Genomic DNA, 15,194 nt, shown 5'->3' on the forward strand with positions numbered 1-15,194 from the left:
AATGAAGAGGTATGGCGAGTAGATTTAGGGGGTTAATGTAGTTTCATTGCGTGCTTGTAGCATCTTACTTAATTCTGATGGATGTCCAGAACTTCGTCAGAAACATAAGCCTACCTAGGTAGTCTAGGTAGTCTAGGTTAGGTATAATTGGTATGGGTCACCGTGCCTTTAGACGGACCGGTAACCCCAGCTCTTATCCTATTCCATTGACTCTTCCTCTATAGCGGCGTGGTTTTGTAAGTTGGGTACAACCCCCCCCTCCCGGCTTATTCGTATCGTCGTTCAGCAAGACACGATATACTGAACCTATGTGTATTATTGTAGGCTCTTGGGATATTGGGGTGAACCCTCTTTATCAAGCCCCCTATCCCAGTCTCGGGTGTTCGCTTCTGGTGATTTATAGGATCTCTTCTGTAGGGGTTGTTGTCACCGGATGGCGGTAGGGGATAAATCCCGCGATTGATTGTCAAAGAATGATAGGGATAGTTATTCATAGCTCTTCTCCTACCTCTAACAATATATCCCTGTTCCTCTTCGCCTCGACTGAAGTTGGAGTTTTTGTGGATTGTTTGGGTGAAGAGGGTAAGTGCTGTATAGGTAGGTAAATAAAGGTTTAGCTCGTGGGGATGTCGAAAGCTTGCCGCTCCCTGAAGTGAGAATGATGATGAAGTTCAAGGTTTCCTACACCAAGTTAAGAGATGTTTATCTATGACGGAGCGCCCCTCTCGGCGCCTATTCCTCGTCATAGTCTAGCATCACTCTTCTGTTCCAAGGCTCTTATAATCCTCGGTGGTCTATTAGGTAGTTCGTAAAGGCTTAAAATCACTATTCCCTAAAGATAGGAAAATGTGTTAAGGGGTATTTTCTAAAATTTTCTTTGGATTGACTGTCGGGGAGATAAGAAATAGCGTAATAGAGGAGAAATTTCTGGAATTACTGGATGGTACTCGTATATACGTAGGTACTTAGATATTTACCTAGTAAAGATGCTTATCTCATGACATAGAACTGTAAGCTGATGGTGTTGTATATAGAAGACATCTATCTAAATGTCGTCTACTCAATGAACTACGTTAAATCTTCTATATGCGTTCTGCTTTTCCTTTATGAACTATCAATTACACCCAGCGTAAATGGCTCCCCGTGATCGAGCCAGGGGGGTCTCTTTTATAACCTAGAATTAGGTATAGGTGATCTTGGACAACTTGGTAAATGCGTTTGATACGTGAGGGGTTACCCCTTTTCCCTGGGGAAACTTATCCGTACAAACTTGCCGTAGAAGTTACAACCCCTTGAAAAGGGTTTGGTTTCCTCCACGCTTCCATTTTCCTTCTCTTTAGTGACTCACGGTAACATCAATGGTTTCCACGATGGAACCCATCAACGTGTGGACCAATATCTCTAGGCCGAACGGGGGCTATATGGATTAATAAAAGCCCAATCCCCAATAAATCGTCCTGATGTGTCGGGCGGCGAACTTGTGGCGACGGCCGACATCTTGGAGGACTGCAGTTATTCACTACCAGCCCGAAGTATCGTATGCCTGTCTAGATTGTTCATACTTACCACTTCATCTCAGGTAGTCATAGCATACTTCAAATTCGTTCATAAGCACGTTTAAAAGGTAGCTGAACACCAACCTGATAGCGGCATGGGGTCTCCGCTAACTAAAGCCCCGGCTCTTATGTGCTACACCTCCGTTTTGGTCTCGGCGCTCTCGGGCTACCGTACCCACCCAAGGAACCGTTTTGAAAAATACCGGGTGACCGATCGAGCTCCAAGAGGAACAGAGAATGGCGAGTGTCAACATGCAAGATCATATCTAAGCGTACGCCGTTGCGAACGAGGGTGGGTCTCTGCTGCGGTCTGGGTTAGACGTATACCACCCTTCTTCCCTGGATTTCCAGGACTGGCTCTCATCTTTCTCATCATTTTCTCTCATACCCCAGGACCAGCAGGGGGCCAGCGACCAACAGCATATCTCCCACTATCACCTAGCCATCTCGCCCACAGCGCCCTCACGTCCTCAGGCATCTCCCACTCCGTCGCACTCCCAACCCAAGTATGCCATCTCCGGGTAGATTTCTCCTCATCCTCGTCCCATCGCCCATCGGGCCTATCATCGAAAGCGCAAGTAGCTTCGGCACACTTAAGGATGATATCGACTAATTCGCCATACCTAGGGCCGATATCCAGAGTGCCCGTCCGAAGCTGCGGCATCCTGAGTACGGCACCCGCCATGTCCTGCACCAGCGTGTTGAAGAGATCCGGATCCGGCCGAGTGCGCCAGACATGAGAAGGCCGGACCCCATTGGCAACCGCGTCCCGGTCTACATTGTCGTCTGAGTCGGATGATTCGCTATCTTCATCTTCGTCTTCGTCTTCATCTCCATAGTCGGACCCCGTGGCTAGTTCCATCGCGTCCGGAACTCCCGTGTAATACCACAGGCCACTCGGCGCAATAATATCTGCCTTGACACTGAAATTCCGTAATGTAGGCCATATCGATGAGTCAAGATCAGTCGTGCAGCGACTCCGAAAGAGGTCCGGTGAGACGAGAGCACCGGTGAGGACTAGGTCAGTCAGCGGAGCAGTTTGCGATAGCTTTCTCAGAGCATCATTTAGAGCGTCAAAGCCATCTTCCTCAAGATCACTACACTCAAAACTGTGATTGTAGACGTCTATGGTAGTTTTACGATGTATGGAAAGGTGTGTCAGTTTTGGGAGTTTGAGCGTCGTGAGGCCAGCGGCCAGTGCAAGGCGATGTTCCTTACGCATCTGCCTCCGTTTGTTTGCAGGGTCGAGAACTTCCAATTCCAACTTTCCCAGTTGCGGCAACGTGCCTGCAAGCTGGCACATAGTTGTTGGATGTAGCGCACGACCGGGACTTGCCAAGATATGAAGAGACGCGACGCACTGTACGGTAGGTAGCTCCACGGCATCGAGCATCAGATACCGCCGAGAAGAGCTTGAATTCAAGACATTAAAGCCGAAATCTATAGGCCCTTGAGACGTGTCGATGTCCCATTCTACGACGATCTGCAGTTCGAGTCTTGCACTGACGTTGTCCCAGTCTTTCAAGATATCAAGGAGCTTGAGGATGCTGTTTTCCAAGGCGGCCTGGTTCTGAGCAAAGCCATAACGAGAATCCCCGTACGTCGGGAGTGAGACGTTATAATTGAGGTGACGCAATAAAGCACGCCGGCGTGTTGCGGCGAAGATTGCGGCGAATGTATCAAGCTCGGTGTCTTTTAGCTTGATCGATGAAAGCGTCCATGGCTCAACGACACTCTGCCATCTGCGCGAAAGAACGGCGTAGGGAGCGCGAGAGATGCGTGGCGCACCCAGTACGGGAAACGGAGTCCGTGGTACTGTACAGAGGTGTGTGGCAATGAGAGCTGTTATCTCGGGACTGAGATGATCCATATAGTGTGTCTATGCCCTGTACAATACCTAACTTTAAAGTAGGTATTTGAATGAAGAAACTGGAGAGAAAACGAACAGATACATATCTATACGCTGACTTTGTTGGTGAGACAAAAAAGAAGCGGAATGGGAAATGGTAAAAACTACCCCTTAGGGTTACACAGTCGAATTCGGTGGCCGTAATTTACTACGATGTAAAGAATTATGTATGTACATACACTGTGGCCGTTTCCCTCCGTTTGTTTCCGGTTTCCAGCTGAGCTTAGTATTCTTTTGAATACTCCCAAATGCTCAAGCATAGATCCATATTCACGACACAAAAAGCAACCAGCCAGAAATATTGGCATGTCCAAAATCGCATCATATCACATAACCCAGCTGCTTTATGGAGATAGGTAGATGGTTGAAGGAAGGACACTTACGTAGGTATATACAACTTCTCGACTGATGATTGACGTCTTTTCATTTCACCATTGTCCCTTGCATGTAGGGATTTATAGAAATCTGCCCTAGCTCCCCTATAGTGACTACATCATAATCTCTCTGGATGTTTGGCTGTGATATTTTCCGGAGAAGTTGATCGGTCGTTGTCCGGAGTATATGTTTTCGCGGCCATCGAACTCGGCACCGAGACGGCGTGGCCGGGATCCTGTCTCCCGTTGATGGAGCGTGCCGACTTAAAAAGTTCCCGACTATGCGCTTTCATGAGTAATATGATCTGCGGTAATCTAATCCTTCATCGCCTGATTCTGAATTTCCTTACTATATCTCGCCGTCGTTTACGTCTACACATGATCAACGGAAAAAGTTGACACAATGAGGTAAGTTGCTTACACCAAGCGGCTAATATCGACTTAGAACGATGAGACGTTGTAATAGGAGCTGTACTCCGAATCATATTAACATAGTCGTTGAAGTTCTTAGCTGCGGTCTTTATCATGCTAAATACATACATTAAGTAGGTAGGTAAGCAGGCAAGGGATAACTTCGCCAACACGTTTTTCTCGACTTGACGTTAATATATATTATGATGATTGATGTTGGAAGACATAATCCAAGATCGGTGACAATCCCGCGAAGCTGTCTTGGCGATGCTAAAGATACCTAGTAGGTAGCTAAGGGATTATTGACCTTAGGTAACTTACCGTAGGTCACTTAGGCGATGACACTATCAAATATCAAATCCATACGGGCGGAATACTTCGGGTTACACCGAGATCAACGTGCATGCGACGGTTCTGCTGTGCCTGTACGATCTCTGTATGTAGGTCAGTATTACAGACATTAGCCTGCGGACATTTCGAGCTCAGCTACGTAGATCAGTTAGATCAGCTTAGATTCTGCAGCGATCAGCAGCAATCCTCCTTTGCGGCAACGAAGGAATCTGCAGGTTCTGCAGATGGCAGTTGATGAGACTCGAAGAGTAGGCTTTACGAGGAAACGATACGTCGAGGATGGCGTGGAATGTTACCAAAAGATGCAGGAGTCAGGAGAAGGCGAGGGGGTTAGGCCTAAAGCGGCTGGGCGAGGATCTCAACGAGGTAAGGAAGACAAGGAGGACAAGGAATGGAGCTATCCGCTCGCGTGGAGACTTGTGGAGGGGCAGTCTGGGCGGGTTGTACTTAGAAATAGGTATTAGATACTATGGTAAAACTATTAACTTCCTAGTACATAGTAGAGTACATACCTACTCTGTATGCGCCTAGTAGTAATCTGGTAATCTGGTAATGGAGGTTGGTCAGTTGTTGGTTTGATCTTTTGTTCGTGTGCGCTATATGGATCCTCGTATTAAGTAGGTAGGTAGGACTTTAGCTGCTTAGGTACAAAGAAGGGAGAAGCGACTAGACAAGATAACGCAAGGAACGTTTCGGCTTCGCTACAGAGTAAGACTTTCCAATACCGAGTAAAGGAGCTCGCTGACGGCCTGCGCAGGTATTAGTAATTTCAATTCATCTGATTTTTTTATTTTGTCATTTGCAAGAGGAACGAATTGGCCGGCAGATGTGGAAGATCGGATGCCCAATTACCTGGTTCGAAGAGAGGCTGTAATAAATAAACCAAGCACATATACCCGCACCTACCTAGGTCCTGCGTAGCTTATGGCTTGATGCGTAAGACTGAGAGTAGTAGCAAGTAGGGGTTTGTAATAAGGGTTCTCTGGAGTCTGGAGTCCGAAAACAAGCGGTCGACAATCGAGCGGTAGGGAGTTTATTATTCGGTATGATAAGTTCCATCCGACGAGATTTCTCTGCTACCTTACTCCAAATGCTCAATCGTTCCAATCGTCTCATTCGTCTCCGATATTACCAGGTCAATATATTCGGCCAAACCGGCATGTGCTGCACCCATTGATGCATAGGGAGCTACTACTAAGGTACAGTAGGTCAGATAGGAAGATAGCTCCGATAGCGACAACCGGTGCCGATGTTTTTCACGCCTTGGAAAAAATTGATATTTATCAAGTAATAAAGTAATAAGACAATAAAGATAGCTTGACCGCAAATTGGTCTGTGAGGTTTTAGGAGATATACATCTGGAAAGATTTTGTAAGAATGTTAAATTCGATTTGATGCCCGATTGGCTCTAAGTGGTTAAGAATCCTCAAAAGAAGACTTTGATTCCCAGATGAGGAATTAAATGTGTGTAAAGATAGAAGTCGCTTCCATCCATATCCTAGCAATGTTGGAAAACCCTAGCAGATGTTCGCAGTTTTAGCGGATAGACTAGGGCATGGTAGCCACATGTAGCTAGGAAGGTTCCACACGGATGCCCACTCAGATTGCCCCAGAGCCCTGGGAGCCCGCTTTAGCTCAAGGTTCATGTCACCGTCTGTCCTGCCTGCCGCCGTCACGCACGTAGGTACCTACAGCGTACAGCGTACACATGTACTGTGCTGTATCCCTGGGCGCTAAAGGTGGATCGGCGGATGTACCTATCTGGGGGTATGTAGGCGTGGCGTAACCTGTAAAACCGACCACTCTACTTTGGGCTGGTGGATTGTCGAATTGGGGGGCAGGTACGGTACAGGTACCTAGTGCGCTGGAAGTCTTCGTGGAAGAAAGTCAATTCCTCTTCTCAGCTCGTCTTTTCTTTTAGTAGGATCTTCCTCACCTACCCACCATACGATTCATACGATACCACCTCTATTACCTCTACTACGTACAACATATACAAACAAACATGCACTAATAACATCCATTTGAATATGATTTACTTTTGCTACATTCTGTAGCGGCGACGCCCTTCTTAACTACTTAGTAGTACTATCCTATCTCCTTTGCTTTCTCTCTCACTATTCTATTCTTATTCCCAATGCCGAGGTCGTCTTTGTCGCCCGGTCTCAATTTTTAGACCTCGATCTCGATTCCGACATCGTATCTCACTCAAGCCCTCCTGTCCTTTCTCGTCGTTCATTAACTCTAGGATATTTCCTACCCGATCACTATTATTATCCTTTGGTGTGGGACATCGTAGTGATAATTCTTAATCCGCTGAAACACCAATTGTGTCCTCAATTCCCGATTTAACGTTGTGGCTTATGAGAGAGGCGCCGGTTTAACCGTTCCCCTTCACCTTCACCTTGGCATTCCTCTATGACAACGCTTTGTGATACCCCCTTTGCTCGGTTCGACAACTTGATCGGTACCCCGCCGCGCTGCTTTCCAACGTTGAACAGCTAGACTACCTTTCCACCTTTTCTATTATCCTATTTGGCTGTCACCCCAATCCTCTAAGTTGTACTGCTTATATTAGTCTTTCGGCAGCCTGCAGCATCGCTTGTCTTGTCGTTTGTCGTTGGGTGGTGTCATTCTAGGTCACACCCAATTCTCGTGTGCCAGGACTGGTTGTACGAGACGGGGCTGTCAGCTTGTCAAGCATAGTCCTGCAAGGGTCTATATTTACTTGGTTGCCTACTCCGGGACTTAATTAACTAGCTGTGTTGCCGAACCGTCTGGCCGCTATTCGAGGAGAGGGGAGGGGGCGTGGTTCACGAATTCCTGCAAAATGGCTCTGCCGTTATTCCTTCACCATGACGAAGATCGTTCCATCCTCCTGTCAGATTCCGACGACGATGACGACCTACTCCCGGCTCCCCGCAAGCCAACAAGATCCGATTCCATGGAGCGCGATGAGGCCATGCGTCAAAAGACTAAAGATGCGGCAGCCAACATCCCAACGCACCCCATCCCCGCCATGCAGCCGGCCTTTGCCGAGTCTTTGATCGAAGCGACCGATGTGCCCGCTGTGGCAAAACCTAAACTCAGGTTTGCAGAGGCGAGGGAGCGCAGGAACTATCTATTAGACGGAGAAAAGGGGTCGAAATTATATGGCGAGCTATGGCGATATCGGGCGGGCCAGCGGTATCACGAGCTCTGGAAGCTCATGGCCCAAATATCGTTTGGTGTGTACCTGCTTTTAAATGGAATTGCGAATAGCAATGAACAGGTGGTCAACATACTTCAAGATCACATCGACGAGGTTGATGAATTTCTAGAGACGACACTGGAGGATGTCAATCTCGCAATTCATGACATTCGGGAACGCATTGACCTTCTCAAGTTGCCCATGGGAAATATCGAAACGTTTGAGCAGATGTTGGAGGACCGAAATTTTCGTTTGCAGATAGTAAATGGAAACGAGAAGATCGAACATATCATCTCTCGGACGACCACCTCCCTCGAAGCAACCGTTGGCGACGTTAATGAGGGATTAGCAGCCACTAAACAGTTTGCAACGTATCTTGGTGAGCAGCAGGGTCGGGCTTGGTCTCAAAAGTTCCCAGATGTCGTGGACATATTCGACGCTATGAGGGGAAACGCTCAGGGTTGGTATAAGGCCTTCCTCGAATTGCAGGGAACAACATCGACTTTGCGCAGTCTTCTGAAAAAGCTTGATCGGATGGTGGCTGAAATGAATTACCGCGCGGGTGAAGTAAGCCGCAGGACAAGGGTAAGGAGATTCTTTCATGGCTCTTTGTTATAAGTAGGCTGATTTGTTAGCAGGCAAGTGTTGCGCCCTTTTCCAGCCCTATAGAACCTCCGCCAAGGAGCAGCGCACGAACTTCATCAACTCTATCTTCCGACAGGCGCCCACCCAAACTTGAGCTTTCGAGGGGCGCATCTCAGAAATCTGCGTCAGGTTCAACTGCTACTAGATCAACTGTGATGGTTGTTCAATTTAACGCTCCGCTAGAGCCAATGTCTCCTGTAGAGCTAGAGGCGGATAGTGTCCCGAATCCGATTGTGACGATCGAGGAGGAGCCGAAACCTGAAAACGACTCAGAGAAAGAATCTCCCGTGGATGAAGGCCTTTTCATTTTACAGCCGCGGACTTACACACCGCAGCCGCCTGCACCAATACCCTCACCAAGAGTCCAAGATCCGCCAGTTGAGAAGCAGGAGGAGCAACCGAAGAAGCGAACGTCTTTACGCCAGAGACTATCTTCGAGGGGGAGCAATCTACCGGAGGCTATACAGGTTCCTCCCCGTAACGCTCCCGAGCTCCAGCGACCGAGGTACCCAGCTGTGCAGAATCAGTCTCACCATCAATCCCCACGCTTATATCAAGGCCCGGACTCTGCGTATAGTTCTGACAGTGAGGCTCGACCTGTGCGTGCAAGGACAGAATATGGTGATATCACAGAGATACCGCCATTGCCAAATTTCACAACCACGATACCTTCTCCACGTTCTGACCAACAACATTATTTCCCTGTGCGAGCGAGTCCCCATTCGCCTCTGCAACAAAGACCATGGACGTCGGGTACAAATATCCAACAAAACCACGTGCGGAATCAACCATCGGCTATGGGGATGAGCATGTTAAGCAATGTGACGACGCTAAGTCCAGAAAACAAGACACTGAAGAAAAAGAGAAGTGCATTTGGATGGTTGAAGAAGGCATTTTCGCTTGACGACGAAGAGCGAGCCGAATTCGAAGCCAGAAGGGCTCAGAAATCTCCCAATCCGTACTACGAGAGCCGAAGTCCACGGTATCTGGACGGAAAACGTCTCCCGGAGTACGGGCACCATTAACAATTGAATTGAAAAAAAAATTGAATAGGAACTGGAGAACCTGCTTAGGATTGTCAGACTTGGCAATCGTCAGCATGCAGATATTTTCGATGGAGCTGTCGAGCGTCATAGATGGCGATCGATGGATCGGCAACTTGGGATCGACGGGTACCTACAACCTTAATATGTTAGGGAACGCCGCAGCTTATGTGGGAAGAAATCTGAGACAATATTTGCAGATTCGCCCCGCCATACGCCGCAATCGAATCTAGATTGAGTCTAACAAAGATCGATCATTCTAGAAGCCATATCTGACCTTCTACAATATCAATATGACACCGTGGGGTTTCAGTATAGGTATTATCTGATCCATGGATATCTTAACGTGTCTTACTTTATCCGGGGATGGGTTAGAGCTTGCGATCTATTATTAGGATTTAGAGTGTGTCAGTGGAACAGAAGGGGACTGTTATTCTTGATTGCAATAACAGAGCCCAAATCATCACCATCCCCGACGGGAATTATTTCTATACTTTCCGAGTATGAATTCATTTATGTCTTCTTCATACTAGGTATCACTATTTTCTCATTATCATACTGGGTTAATGTGTATACAATGTACGGATGTATGATACGGGTAATCACATGGCATAGCGATGTTTTTTCAAGGACTTGCGGAGTTTGGAGGTACGGCACATCAAAGCACTATCTAGCATTCAGCGGTTCATTGCTGTCGAATTAATCGTAGTTATTAAAACGCATTTAAAGTTGACATTTATATTTAAGAATTACATATATCCTTGCGCGATCTGTTTGTCTTATTAAATAATTTGTTTCATATACATACATAGGTACCTAAGCTTCGTTTCAACTAACGAACACTTAGGTACATAGCAGTCTTCATCAATGAAGAAGATGTTTGCTTCAACTTGCTCCTCACATACAGGCCTTGTTTCCCGTTCTAGAAGGCCTGTTACTTGGATGTCTCTGATCCCAGCCACGTGCACTCGGAGATTATCCGATCTCGTGATGCTCCCCGCGCATGTTGCATGAAGGGAGGGATGTGCATCATTTTCCCTGTTCACATAACCCTGGGATTGCTTCTATATTTATTTGATGAGGCTCTTCAATGCGCTTAATATGTAAATGAAATTCATATATTTTACATATTTACTTACAGTACTTTCGAGTTAATTGTCTAGAAGTCTTGAAGATAAAAAGGGATGACTATTGCATCATATCACCCAATTCCGAAGTAATCGTGGTGAGTTACCATGTGAAAACGATCATCACGCACTTGACCCCAAATTCGTCACATCTAATGCATACCTAGTAGCATGTATTGACATATATATTGAAATACATAAGCATGATGTAGTCTCGACAAGTAGTACGCGCGGACGTATAACGCGGGCCGAATAATGCGAGGACCTCGAAATAGGAGGAAAGCGCAATCATAACGTACCTCGCCCTCCCCGCTTTCCTTGGATTTAGCGTCAATACCCGTCCCGGGTTTCTCTGGGGGTGGAGCTGACGTCGCTCAAGTTGGCAAGGTAGGGCCTTTTCCGGGCGCTCCCTAACGCTGTAGTGGCAGGAACGGCTTTGGGTTTATTTGCTGCGCCTCGCTTACCTGGCGCGCCCGACGGTCGGGTTAGCGAGGGTCTAAGCCTTTCTAGCTCGCTGCATAAAGGGTATTAATTAGGTACCTAGCTAGAAGGCCGGCAGCTAGCAGAGAAGAAAGAAAAATGCTCTTTTTCGCACTTGCGTTTTGTTGAGGTTGGGGGCTGAATTCTTTTTTTTTCTTCTTTCCTTTTTTTTCGGACGAGTCGATAATACCTACGATATTGTACCTGTTGTGTTTTCTGTCTTGTTTCGATTATATTATAATACCCTCGTTGTTGTTGTTGTTGTTGCGAGAGCGTCGTTTCAAAGATAGGAGAACGCAGGCGGGAAGCTGACAACGAAGATGTTGCCGCGCGTCCTTGCTTTGGGGAATGACCCCTGGGACCCGACGAATCGCTTCGTCACGTCCTGGTTGATATCGCCATACGTGTTAGCTGCAGTGCGAGCGTTGTTTGTGAGTTGATCTTCTCTTTTTGCTTTTGCTTTCGGTCTTGGCTTTGCGTGTAGTTGCTTTTAAGCTAGAAGGATTCGAGCTTGTGCGAATGTGCTACCGTCGCTTGCGGAATGGATACAAGACCCCGGTGTCTCGGCCCTGGTGTCGCGTGCTCGAGTCCCGGCCGTAGCACCGCAGGATTCGGGGTCCATTTCAACAACGTCTTCGACACTAAGTGTAAGTACACCACGTAGCTAACCACCACACAGTCCCTCTACGCCTTCCTAACCCTCCTCTTCAACATCGGCTACCAGTGCGCCCGCCCCGACATAGGCGGGTGCGAGGCCTCGCGCGCCTCGTTCTCCTACTTCACCGTGCTCACGTACTGGGGCCTCGCCTTCTACCTCGCCTTCGCCGCCGTGCACACCTTCACCTACGCGCGGTACGGCGCGCCGCTTCTCGCGCGATGGCCGCGGTCCTTGCAGGCTCTGCACGCGCTCTTCTACAGCAGCGTCACGAGCTACCCCTTCCTCGTCACCATCGTGTACTGGGGCGTCATCTACTCGTACGGCTCCGCGTGGTTCCCCACTATCTACGGCGGCTGGTCCAATATCAGCCAGCACGCGCTCAACAGCTTCTTCGCGCTCTTCGAGATCTTCATTCCCCGCACTGAACCCCAGCCTTGGATCCATGTGCTCTGGCTCATCGTCATGTTGGCGCTGTACCTGGCCCTCGCTTACCTCACCCATGCGACGAAGGGGTTTTACACGTATAGCTTCCTCGACCCGGGAAAGCAGGGGTCGCTTGTGGCGGCGTACGTGTTCGGGATTGCGGTGGCTGCGGTCCTGATTTTTGGGATTGTGAAGTTCCTGATTTGGGGGCGGCGCTATGTTACGGAGGAGAAGATGGGGAAGAAGGGGAAGTTTATGTTTAGGAGCGAGGCGGAAGGGGTGGAGATGGTTGGACCCGAAGCGTTTGCGGGCAAGTAATCCGTGATACGGATTGGTCGAATATGAGGGCAGGGGATGTTAATGATGTGTGGCTTGTCTAAAGTCAAAATAATAGATGAGACCTTGAGAATGAGTGGGTTGGGATTTGGGACATTGCATTGGGACATTATCGCGGGAATGCTTTACAAATACCCTCGTGTGCGGGTTGGCGGCATTATGTCATTGTGAGAATCATCAAATATTGGCATTAGGTTTAGGTAAATATACGTAATATCATGACTAGCTCGAATATGTATGTACAATTTCGTCTATTTCAACAGTACAATAACATGAGTGAGCCTAAAGCTCTTCTATCTGATATAGGTTAATTATTAACTACCTTAACCCGATACTGCGTGATGATCAACATTTTAAATTGATCCCACGCCTCATTTCCGACTCCCTAATCTCAAACATGGCTTGTACGCCCACAAAAAGCACTATACAAGCGCCAGAGAGGAAGGTCAATCCTACAACAGCACGTTAGAATGTCTCAGAAAATTAGCCCTGCAAGAATGAAGTAACTTACCAGAAAAGTCCCTAAATATCCCCGCAATAATCCTCTCCAATCCCTCCACACCGACCGCGAAACCAACCAAATTCGCCGACATCATCATAAAGACATTCGCCACAGCGCCCACGCAACACAACATGCGGTAAGCGGTCGGCCTACTTTCCCACTTGCGCTTTGGGAATAAGAAGCCGGCCGCCATCTCAGGCAGCATGAAGAACACGACCAACCAGCCCCAAATCAGCAAACGCATCTGGATATCGTGCCATAGTGCCACAAATGTGAATACTAAGACGTAGGTAAGAATCGAACGTGCGGCGTCTCGTGGGCTCCGGAAGCTGGAGCCGCCGAGTGGCACATATATGTAGCGTAAGGACCAGCGGTAGAAACTACGGTGCCAGGAGCGCCAGAAAGCGAGGGTGCTCCAGTTGTCGCTAACGCAGCGGATCATGTTCTCTGGGGGGTCGACGCCGTCGATGAGGGCCCAGAGGCGGAAGAGGCGCCAGGGGAGGAGAAGCTTCAACCAGATTAAGTGTAGGTTGAAGTAACTGAGTATGCTTAGCTGCGCAGCTGTGTACTCACCCCAGCCTGGGTTCGCTTTCGAGATCGCTTGCACGTAGTCATAGTGTAGGATTACTTCCATCGCAAGGAGGGTCAGTAAAAAGCGTACACCGTAGCGGAGGGTACGGGAGACCTCAATGGTGGAGGATTTATAACGCAGTTGCGATATGTAGTCATTAAAGGTGATGATGGGGCCGGTGAGGTAGAGAGGTCCGTAGATGGTATAGGCGAGGTAGTTTCGGAATGAAAAGTCTTTTGATTGCGCTGGAATGGATACGCGATCTCGTTCGCTCAAGGAGGCGGGGTCGACTTGTTTCTTCTTAGGGGCATCAGTATGTGGCTTGGTATGATCTATGAAGTCGGGAGGGCGGGACTCACCTCGATAGGGCTATAGCTTCTACGATCTAGACTCCAGTAATAGTCCAGGTTGAAGCTGATCAAGCGCAGAACGGTAATATTGAAGAGGATCTCCCAACGACCCATAAGTCCACCGTAGCTATCGAGCCATCTCCCCCACGATACCAATGCGGAGCCTGAATCAAGTAGTGAGTTTTGAACAGGGGCACCCGCGATCAGAGTTGCGATATGCCCAAATTTGTAACCCTTGCATAACTCATTCGAGAATAGAGTACCGACGTTAAATATCCATGTCGCAGCTGGCACATACTTCCTAGGCAAGGCTGTTGCGACTTGATAATTCGCGTAGAGGATCACAAGGATTTTAAAGGCCGAAACTCCATGTAGCGCAACTAGATATATCAACGCAAAGCCGAAGTCGAAGGAGGCTCGTTGGTTAAGTCTCTGATCGGCTTCTTCGGGGGTTGGTCGCGTAGACTGCCCAGTCGTTTTTATCGGGTATACGATCGAATTATATAGTCGGCGTAAAAGAGGATGGAAAATGAGAAGCGCTGCCATATACGGGATATTGTTTCGAAAAGTGCGGTATTGGGAATCTGAGGCGTCCTTCGGAATATTAGTTATGGCCGTAGTTCGGATTAAGGAGAAGGCCTACGATCTTGCGCCCTGGAATCCATCCTTCCGAGAGTAAATGTTCATATCTCCTGTATTTTGGATCCGTCGCTACGAATAAAGTCAACCGATATGTAAATGACGAACTGTTTTATGAATGGTGTAATTCGTACGTCTTGAAGAATCATAGGCTACCCAGAACATATAGGGTATGACCCAGAGGAGGATCAAGTAATAGAGGTAAAACTCCGACGTGTTCCATCGTGAGGTATGCGCTTTGCTATTCAATTTTGCAGCACGTTCTTTGCTTGCTATCGGATCATTGCGTGCTTCTATAACAGTTTTATAAGGCGTCGAGGTCGATATCGTAAAGCGAGTGTCGAGGGTGTCAAGGTCGTAGATATTGCGCAAAAAGGAGAAAACACCCATCGCGAGAAAAAGGACAGGCAGATTTGCCCAGAGAAATGTATAGACTACTATGAAGACATGAAAAGAATTAGATATGTGCGATAATAACAACAACAACGACAATGTCAACGTATACTCCCGAGCATCACGAAATCTCAAAAGGAGTACTAGGTCACATTGAAGTTATGCACAAATACAAATTGTCAATTGACGATACGAGATTCGATAGCCAAGGGTCCGGCACTACGGGTGGATCCCAA

General features: G+C 47.8%; 4 protein-coding genes across 4 annotated transcripts; 2 read left to right on the top strand and 2 right to left on the bottom strand.

The window, feature by feature from the left end:
• Positions 1 to 1,933: 1,933 nt before the first annotated feature.
• On the bottom strand, positions 1,934 to 3,426 carry GGS22DRAFT_196418 (uncharacterized protein; the record flags this gene model as incomplete). Its single annotated transcript, XM_047965818.1, has 1 exon — positions 1,934 to 3,426. One exon carries the CDS (start codon positions 3,424 to 3,426, stop codon positions 1,939 to 1,941), a length of 1,488 nt encoding a protein of 495 aa, XP_047815300.1. The 3' UTR covers positions 1,934 to 1,938.
• Positions 3,427 to 7,563: 4,137 nt separating this feature from the next.
• On the top strand, positions 7,564 to 9,461 carry GGS22DRAFT_181628 (uncharacterized protein; the record flags this gene model as incomplete). Its single annotated transcript, XM_047963882.1, has 3 exons — positions 7,564 to 8,376; positions 8,430 to 9,035; positions 9,072 to 9,461. 3 exons carry the CDS (start codon positions 7,564 to 7,566, stop codon positions 9,459 to 9,461), a joined length of 1,809 nt encoding a protein of 602 aa, XP_047815301.1.
• A 1,568-nt stretch (positions 9,462 to 11,029) lies between these two features.
• GGS22DRAFT_58422 (uncharacterized protein) lies at positions 11,030 to 12,720 on the top strand. Its single transcript, XM_047967479.1, has 2 exons — positions 11,030 to 11,517; positions 11,766 to 12,720. The coding sequence occupies exons 1-2, from the start codon at positions 11,407 to 11,409 to the stop codon at positions 12,483 to 12,485; spliced, it is 831 nt and encodes a 276-aa protein (XP_047815302.1). The 5' UTR covers positions 11,030 to 11,406; the 3' UTR covers positions 12,486 to 12,720.
• GGS22DRAFT_58412 (MBOAT-domain-containing protein) lies at positions 12,547 to 15,174 on the bottom strand. Its single transcript, XM_047967478.1, has 5 exons — positions 14,700 to 15,174; positions 14,570 to 14,637; positions 13,936 to 14,520; positions 13,015 to 13,873; positions 12,547 to 12,955 (listed from the first exon to the last, which is right to left on the bottom strand). Exons 1-5 carry the CDS (start codon positions 14,953 to 14,955, stop codon positions 12,849 to 12,851), a joined length of 1,875 nt encoding a protein of 624 aa, XP_047815303.1. The 5' UTR covers positions 14,956 to 15,174; the 3' UTR covers positions 12,547 to 12,848.
• Positions 15,175 to 15,194: the final 20 nt, after the last annotated feature.

Source organism: Annulohypoxylon maeteangense (genome assembly GCF_022496945.1).
Source record: "Annulohypoxylon maeteangense strain CBS 123835 unplaced genomic scaffold GGS22scaffold_19, whole genome shotgun sequence".
Lineage (NCBI taxonomy): Eukaryota > Fungi > Ascomycota > Sordariomycetes > Xylariales > Hypoxylaceae > Annulohypoxylon > Annulohypoxylon maeteangense.

Excerpts from the sequence above, each read along its gene's own strand:
- GGS22DRAFT_58422 (XM_047967479.1), top strand. The coding sequence starts at position 11,407 with ATGTTGCCGCGCGTCCTTGCTTTGGGGAATGACCCCTGGGACCCGACG. Across the intron at positions 11,518-11,765 it reads CTGCAGTGCGAGCGTTGTTT|TCCCTCTACGCCTTCCTAAC; the intron begins GTGAGTTGATCT and ends ACCACCACACAG.
- GGS22DRAFT_58412 (XM_047967478.1), bottom strand. The coding sequence starts at position 14,955 with ATGGGTGTTTTCTCCTTTTTGCGCAATATCTACGACCTTGACACCCTC. Across the intron at positions 14,638-14,699 it reads AGCCTATGATTCTTCAAGAC|CGACGGATCCAAAATACAGG; the intron begins GTACGAATTACA and ends CTTTATTCGTAG. Across the intron at positions 13,874-13,935 it reads GAAGCTATAGCCCTATCGAG|AAACAAGTCGACCCCGCCTC; the intron begins GTGAGTCCCGCC and ends GCCCCTAAGAAG.